The sequence below is a fragment of the Panthera onca genome, chromosome E3 (genome assembly GCF_046562875.1).
Source record: "Panthera onca isolate mPanOnc1 chromosome E3, mPanOnc1 haplotype 2, whole genome shotgun sequence".
In the NCBI taxonomy this organism is placed as follows: domain Eukaryota; kingdom Metazoa; phylum Chordata; class Mammalia; order Carnivora; family Felidae; genus Panthera; species Panthera onca.
In genome coordinates this window covers 18,160,331-18,168,275 of record NC_138354.1, presented here as the reverse complement: position 1 = coordinate 18,168,275, position 7,945 = coordinate 18,160,331, and the positions used below count along the sequence as shown (strand labels likewise).

General features: G+C 54.2%; 1 protein-coding gene across 4 annotated transcripts; it reads left to right on the top strand.

Moving 5' to 3' along the window:
* Positions 1–315: 315 nt before the first annotated feature.
* Positions 316–7,046, top strand: STX4 (syntaxin 4). 4 transcript variants are annotated; one of them, XM_060649052.3, is made up of 11 exons: positions 316–668; positions 853–954; positions 1,062–1,161; positions 1,297–1,371; positions 1,888–1,958; positions 3,467–3,575; positions 3,648–3,724; positions 3,960–4,097; positions 5,326–5,436; positions 5,531–5,629; positions 6,853–7,046. In XM_060649052.3, the coding sequence occupies exons 1-10, from the start codon at positions 639–641 to the stop codon at positions 5,609–5,611; spliced, it is 894 nt and encodes a 297-aa protein (XP_060505035.1). In that variant the 5' UTR covers positions 316–638; the 3' UTR covers positions 5,612–5,629; positions 6,853–7,046. The 4 variants fall into 4 exon arrangements, with proteins under 4 accessions (XP_060505035.1, XP_060505036.1, XP_060505034.1 ...); XM_060649053.3 differs by lacking the exon at positions 6,853–7,046 and adding an exon at positions 5,725–6,821 and having other exon boundaries at positions 1,894–1,958; XM_060649051.3 differs by lacking the exon at positions 6,853–7,046 and adding an exon at positions 5,725–6,820 and having other exon boundaries at positions 318–668.
* Positions 7,047–7,945: the final 899 nt, after the last annotated feature.

Here is a 7,945-nt window from a genome sequence, read left to right as displayed (position 1 = left end):
GACTTCGTAGGGAGGAAGGGTATTCCAGAGATGGGAGTCTACAGCGCCGAGACACGTGACAACCAAAGCGTCACGTTCTGTGGCCTTCGAGGGTGGGACCGAGCCGGTCATGTGACGCGGGGGGGGGGGAAGGGCACCATGGCGTGATGTGAGATGCAGGGCCTCTCAGATTACGTACCAATGACGCATTCCCACCCGGTTTGGCAACTAGATTTCCGTTGGAAGATACGACGGTTCCGGCAAAGGGGGCGGGTTCTCACGTCCGGGCAGCTTTGCTTCCGTTCGGGGCGCTACAGCTTCCGACCTCCGCCTCTCCCTCTGGCGAGGAAGAGACGCGACCCCACGCGCATGCCCCGATCATCCCAGAGGGGCGGGGCCGAGGCTAAGGGAGCGGGAGGGGGGAAAGAAAAGGGAATTCCAACCTGTGGAATCTTGGGGGTACCCAAGGTCGGCTTCTTCGCATTGACTGTGGATGGTACCTGGCACAGAGCCTCTGGTGGCTCGTGGGGAGCTTGGGGATCCGCAGGGTGAGGGCGGAGGGGAGTGTCAGTGTCAGAGTGTGAGTGGGGTACGGGAGTTCCAAACTTAGTCTTGAGGCCCTCGGGTCTCCCGTGCCGGGGAAGGGAGCTCGGGCCGCCATGCGCGACAGGACCCACGAACTGAGGCAGGTGAGAAGTAGGGGCTGCAGAGTTGGGGACGGGCGGACGGGATGGGGTCTGGCTGGAATACAGGACTCCTGGTCTTAGGGGTAGGGAGGGGTGGCTGAGGGCTAGGAAAGACCCGGAAGTCCGTGAGTCCTGCGGGGAGAGAGCAACAGCAGGGAAGTGATGCCAGCAACCCCGGCCCTGGCAGGGGGATGACAGTTCGGACGATGAGGACAAGGAGCGGGTCGCGCTGGTGGTACACCCGGGCACCGCACGGCTGGGGAGCCCGGACGATGAGTTCTTCCAAAAGGTAAGAGGCTGGGGTCTCGGCCTGTCTTCACGAGGGGGCTGGATGACCCGCAGCGCAGTCTGGAGTACCCCCGTATCTCCTTCAGCACTCTTGGTCACCTTCCCCAGGTCCGGACAATTCGACAGACTATTGTCAAGCTGGAGAATAAAGTCCGAGAGTTGGAGAAGCAGCAGGTCACCATCCTGGCCACGCCCCTTCCCGAGGAGAGTGAGTGAAACCCGAAGCGCCAACGCATGTTCAGCCGGAGGGATTGTGGGGATTGTAGTATGATGCAGGTGGTGGCTAGGGAGGTTTGTTGAGATGGGGGCTACTGTTTGGGAGTCATGGCTTTCTCTTGTTCAGGTATGAAGCAGGACCTGCAGAACCTGCGTGATGAGATCAAACAGCTGGGGAGGGAGATCCGAGCGCAGCTGAAGGGTGAGCTCCTAAGACCTCAGACATCCTTCCCTGTGGTCTTGCCCAGCTCCTGGTATATCTGGGGAGTATGTGGCCCAGAGAGGCCAGTGATGTATCCAGGTCACACAGCAGGCCTAGGCCTAGAATCTTTGTCTCTTGGCTTCCAGTCCATAGTACTTTCCACAGCACATGCCTGCCTCTTGAGCTCCTTTATTTATAAGGAAACCACTTACTCCTACCATTCTTGCTGCCCAATGTGCACTCTTTGGACAGGCAGATGGGAGTTTGTCAGGAGGCCTCTGCATACCTGTGGGAATTCTCTGATGTATTGTGAAGAAAAATATACTTTCTCCCATCAGAGGCTCAGAATTAGTCATTTATGATAAATTATAATTCCCAAAAGAATCTTGTAGAGATAAGCACCTTTCTATTGTATGGATGGGGTATGGTCCTGGCCCTGTGTCCTGGTCCCCACATGATTTTCCGAAGCTACAGGTCAAACCCCCTTCCCAACCAATACCCTGTGTCTTCCCACAGCCATAGAGCCCCAAAAGGAGGAAGCTGATGAGAATTATAACTCAGTCAACACAAGGATGAAAAAAACCCAGGTAGGTTTGTTATTCCCAGAGCTCAGACATTTTGCAAGTGTTCCTAGATCATTAGGTGGCAGAAATAAGGAAGGACCCTTAGAGATCATCAAGTTCAACCTGATGACTTTCAAATGGGGAAACAGACTGAGAGAAAGAAAAAACTCACCCAAGGTCAAGACCCAAGGTCTCCTGACTCCCAATCTATCTAATATCCTGCTCTGCCTTCTCCATTCAAGTTTCAGGGTCCCCAGATCATGCCCAAGGACATGTTGGCTGCAGAAGCCATGCTTTCTAGAAACCAAGATGGGGAATCAAACTTGAATAGGTGGCAAAGACATTATTCAGGTAGGGTTTGGTAGCTAATATCCCTGCCCAGGGAAGAAGAGGATATAGTCATAAATGAGTGGGAGGTTTCCTGTCCATGGGGCAGAGGATATCCCTGTCACATGGGACATCCTCTGCCCCATGGACAGAATTCAAGAAGTCAGGAAGAGGAACTTCCCTGGAAGGGGAAAGTCACTGAATCAATATCTTATTAACTCCTAAGATTTGAGGTGATCTAGCTGCCTCCCTCTGGGTACCCAATGAGGAGTGGTTTGGAGTTCCTGGAGGTCAGAGTTGGAGTAGGTGGGCCCAGAGCTCAGCACGGACCCCAGATTGAAGATAGAGTGGTTTGGGCATCTTGCAAGGGTGCAGCTGAAGGTTGGAGAGCAGGTATGTTTCTGAGGAAGGAGCTCCAAGGAATAAGCACATGGAAGACAGCAGGGGGATGGACAAGGTGAGAGGACATTTCAGGAGGAGCCTGTGGTGGTCATTAGTGTGAGAGGCTGAGGGCCCAGCTGGACCTGTAAAGTCTGGACCATAGGCTGACTTCCAGGTATACTAGCACACCTTTAGTCTAAGCAGTCAGGCTGGTGTTCAGCAAGCATTCACAGGTATTTATTGAGTGTCTACTGTGTGCTAGACTCTTTTCTAGCTGTTTGAGATGTAGCAGTGAGCCAAAGATCCCTATCCTCCTGGAGCTCTCATTCTGGTGGGGAGAGACAAACATCATAATAAAGCAGTACACTATTTTAGAATATAGTTAAGGGAAAAATTGAGGAGAAAAGGGATTGAGAGTGCTGGCAGAAAGCAGGTTGGTTTTAATAAGGTAAGAAACTTTGTTCAGAAGGTGATACTGGAACACAGATTTAAAGGCTCCTGTGGGGCACAAACATTCTAGGGCCAAGGAGCAGTGAGTGCAAAGGCCTGAGGTAGAAGTGGCTTTGGTGGGAGAGGGTAAAGAGCCCACTGTGGTTGGAGGGAGTGAGTGAGGGAACAGCTGGGAAGATAAGGTCAGAGGGGAAATGGGGGAAGGGAAGGTCATATAGGGCCTTAAAAGCCCTGGTAAGGGTTTTGGCTTTTAATTTGAGAGAAGGGTGGTTAAGGGGGCAGGCACTTGTACTTATGCTGTTTGCTCGCTCTACCCGTGGGGATGCTGAGGCCAAATCCTCCCGGGGTGCCCAGCCTATATTCTCCATCCTTAGCATGGGGTCCTGTCCCAGCAATTCGTGGAGCTCATCAACAAGTGCAACTTGATGCAGTCGGAATATCGGGAGAAGAATGTGGAGCGGATTCGGAGGCAGCTGAAGATCAGTGAGTTGTGGTGTCTGGCCCACAGGGTCAGGTAACCTGACCCAGCTCTGAGCCTGGCCTTTTCCTTCGCAGCAAATGCTGGAATGGTGTCTGACGAAGAGCTGGAGCAGATGCTGGACAGTGGGCAGAGTGAGGTGTTTGTATCCAATGTGAGTGGCCACAGCCCGCTCCCTCTTCTGGGATTCCCATCTTCTCTGAGGCCTGGCCCTTTTTGATTGAGGGAATACTGAGGCCCAGAGGGGAGTGAATTAGCATGCCTGGAGTCACTCATCAGGGCCCTAGCCCCACTTCTAATCCCAAGGGCTGCCTGAAAGCTCAACAGGAACTTCTCACCTGCTGCTGATTTCCCTGTGACCCATCTGTCCATTCCTGTCCACTCCCCAGATACTGAAGGACACACAAGTGACTCGACAGGCCCTAAATGAGATCTCAGCCCGGCACAGTGAGATTCAGCAGCTTGAACGCAGTATCCGTGAACTTCATGAGATCTTCACTTTTCTGGCTACTGAAGTGGAGGTGCAGGTGGGCACCCAGGATAGCTGGCTGGGCTTGACCTAGCCCCGGGACGTGAGACCATGTTCAGTCAGAACCCCAGCTGTGGGGGCGCCTGGGTGGCTCAGTCAGTTAAGCATCTGACATCACCTTGGGTTATGATCTCATAGTTCGGGAGTTCAAGTCCCGCATCAGGCTCTGTGCTGACAGCTCAGAGCCTGTGCTTCAGATTCTGTGTGTGTGTGTGTGTGTGTGTGTGTGTGTGTGTGTGCGCGCGCACGCCCCTCCCCCACTTGTGTTCTTTCTCTCTCTGTCTCAAAAATAAATGGATAAACATTAAAAAAATAATAATAAAGAGAAGAACCCCAGCTGTGACTATCAGCCCATCTCCACCCTTAAGCCTTTCTCCCTGAGGTTTTTATCTTCCTCCAGGCTGGGGCATGCCCCCAGGCTGGCCCTTACTTCCATCCTTAGCCATGCCCCAGAATTCCTTCTACCTCCACAGTTACCCAGGTGGCCACTCCTCTATATGCAGCATCTCACCCTATCCACCAGTTTAGCCCACCCCAGGTATAGCCCCAACCCTGCCTCCTCCTTCACCAATACAATCCACCCTTATACCTCAACAGCTCTAGTCAAAGTTGTCTCACAGTGGGCCTTTGTCCTCAAATCTGTATGAGGTCAGGGTGGGAGGTAGTGTTCTTCTCCTGGCCCTGGTTGTATGGGGTGAGGTAAGCTTCCAGCACTGTCGTGGAGGAGCTGACTCACTAGTGCTGCAGCCAATGCCCTTGTGTAGCTGGGAGTCATGGGGAAGGGATTTCACTCAGTAGGAGCACCAGGACCTGAAGGCTGGCCGGGATGAGGAGGCAGGGATGGGGAGGGGTTCACAGCTGTTGAGAGGCAGGCCTTAGAAGAATGGGCAAATTCAGACAGATTTACAAGGGGACAAAAGTTCACCCTCTGTGAAAAGGTGTGAGCCTCTTAAGGCACTTGGCTCCAAGCCACCACTGCAAATGAAGGTTTTACGGGGTAAGGGAGCAGAGCAGGAGGGACCACATGATAAAAGGGGGCCTGGAAGCCACCCTCAGGAGTGTGAACTTTTGTCAGATGTGGTCCTGCCCCCACATCTTTGTCAGTGCAGTGTTTTCTGCCAGAAAATGTCCTTCAGGCACCTGAACTAGGGTGAGCAAACAGGAGCTACTGGGCCCTCTACCCCCAGTTATCCCCACATGCCTGAACCATCCTCTCTTCTGAGCAGGGGGAGATGATCAACCGGATTGAGAAGAACATCCTGAGCTCAGCAGACTATGTGGAACGGGGGCAGGAGCATGTCAAGATGGCCCTGGAGAACCAGAAGAAGGCACGGAAGGTGAGCTTCCCTGTCCCCCTCGTCCCATCCCAGGCCCTGGGGGGCCTTCCCTTCCTTCCTGAGTGAGTTTCTCTGAACTCCTCCTCTCCCACAGAAAAAAGTTTTGATCGCCATCTGTCTGTCTGTCACTGTCCTCATTGTGGCAGTGATCATTGGTGTCTCCATATTGGTTTGAGAACATCGCACGTTCTTGGTGAGCTATTGTGGGCCTGCCCCCTGGCCTGCCTCATCCTGGGCCCCAGCCTTTCCTCCTCCCCTCAGACCCTGTTCTCCCTCCTTCCCTTGCAGGCACTAAGAGCACCAGGGACCCAGGTCTGCCTTCTCTCCCAGCAGCTGAGGGGGGAGGGCAGGACAGAGCCTCCAGCTGGACCCCCTTCCTCACATTGGCCCTGTGCAGAGGGCAGACAGTTCTTCTGGGGTTGGCAGCCACTCATTCATGGGGGCTTCCCCACTCAAACTACAATGCCTGGGAGAGGGCCTGCAGTGTCCTCTTTGGCTGGAACACATGGTTTTGTAAGAAATTAAAAAAAAAAAAAAAAAAAAGAGCTTGGAGACTCCCCTGTGCATGTGTGTTCCTGGAAGGGCTGTCCCAGGACCTCCAGGTACCCAGCCTCCCCTTTTCCTGGCCATCCTTGGGGCTAGACCCAGCCCAGGCAGACTCAGATCAGACTGTTCCAGGTGCTATGACCACAGCAAGCTGGTACTGCCCTCCTACTATCCCATAGGAACAGGTGGGGCAGGGAGGGGGTAACACCCACATCTGGCTCAGTAATGTTCCTGGGGAAAGACTACTGTGAATACCTAATGCCAAAGCAGTGAAGCTGGGCCAGGCCACGCTGGGATACAGGTGAGATTGTGGGGCATCGGTGGGCATTCCTGAGGTTAAGAAGAAGCACTGTGAGTAAGCACCGTGTATCTGAGCTGTTGCTTCACATACAGTGAACAGGGAAAGGCTTGTCCAGAAGGAGTGGCATTTGAGTGGAACATTAAATGAGGAGGAGCCAGTTACAGGAAGAAGCAGGGGAAAGGTTGCCAGGCAGAAGGAGCAGCCCTGTGCCCAGAAAAAAGCATAGGCTTTGACATAGGAGTTCAGCTTAGAGAGCCAGTGACTCTAGATCAGCACACTTGGTTTCTATGTGGTTATGTGGCTAAAGCAGTAGAAGAGACAGAAGAGCCTGACACCTGGTTTCTATGAGGCACCTAAACTCCAGGACCCAGCTCTAAATCTCTAAGAGTTCCGAAACCCAAGCCTAGTTTCCGGAGCTGGGCATGGCACCCGTCCTCAGACACCTAGTTTCGTGGGTAAGGTGGCTTCTGGCTCTGAAGCCTGGTTGGAATGGGGCGGTGCCTGTCCCCAACCAAGGTCTGGGGGGTGGGTTCCAGCCGCCCTGTCCCATCCCTTTTTCGATCCCACAGGTCCCTGCTGCTGATGACGCTGCTGCTCCAAGCCGCCCTTGCCCAGCCCTTCTGGCCACAGTACCGCTTGCTTCGGCTACAAACATGTAGTTGCTGGGGTGACACGAGTCATGGAAGGGCTGGACGTGTGTCCCTCGGTGCAGTCTCATTCTCCGCCCCTGGGCCTGGCCTGGGGGAAGGAACCGGGGTGGGGGGGCGGGGGCGGGGGGGGGGGGTTAGGCCCCGATGATCCCTGCCTGCTCGGCCTCCATCCATCTGGGCTCCCGCCTGCAGCGCCTCCCGGTGGCCCTCAAGTGACCCTGGCGCGGCTGTTGCAAGGCGCCTGCGCCAGGTCCAGGTCCAAGTCCAAGAGTAAGCTTGGCTCTGAGTCTAGGGGGCGTGGCCTTGTGGGAATTGAAAATGATTGGCCAGCGGAACTAAATGTTGTTCCTAAAGCGCATCGGGATTGGCCTGTTGGGCGTCCTGGGGAAGTGAACACTGGGTATTAAACCACAATTAAATGCTGATATGGGAGGGGCCTCAGCGAGTCCTCAGTTGCACCCAAAAGTGATTGGATCACAGGGCGTAGGGGGCATGATCAAAACTCTAACAGGCGGAGGGGCACGAACTTGTGAGTCTCACTGGGGTAGTGAGTCTGAAACTTCACCCAAGAAGGCGTGGCTGGGTCCCTCTCCCTCTTCGCTGAACTGGGCAGCTGTGCAAGTCTTGGAGGGTACCCATGCCCCCGTCCTGCCTGAGATCGTGTATCCTGTGTACAGATGAAGCCCTAGACATCTACAGGAAAGGTGTGCAAACACAATCTGGATGTCAGCTCAACGGGAAAATTGCGAGGTAGGACGGATCCTGCCCCAGTAGAAGACTGATTTGAATAAGGGGCCTCTGGGTTTCCCTAATTCTCCCTCTCTTCCCCTGCGGCCTGCATCTTCAGCGGAACTCTGTCCTGTTGTTCGCCTTTGCCCACGCACTCACCTTTCTGCCTTCAGAGGAAAACTGCACGACCTGTGGCACCTACTGGGATCTGATAGGAGACTATCAGACCAAGGCAGAGACTGTGTCACATCTACGCAGCTGGGTAATGCAGCTGGGTATCCGT

Coding starts and splice junctions, on each gene's coding strand:
- STX4 (XM_060649052.3), top strand. CDS start 639: ATGCGCGACAGGACCCACGAACTGAGGCAG. Junction 955..1,061: donor ACGATGAGTTCTTCCAAAAG/GTAAGAGGCTGG, acceptor CACCTTCCCCAG/GTCCGGACAATTCGACAGAC. Junction 3,725..3,959: donor GTGAGGTGTTTGTATCCAAT/GTGAGTGGCCAC, acceptor TCCACTCCCCAG/ATACTGAAGGACACACAAGT.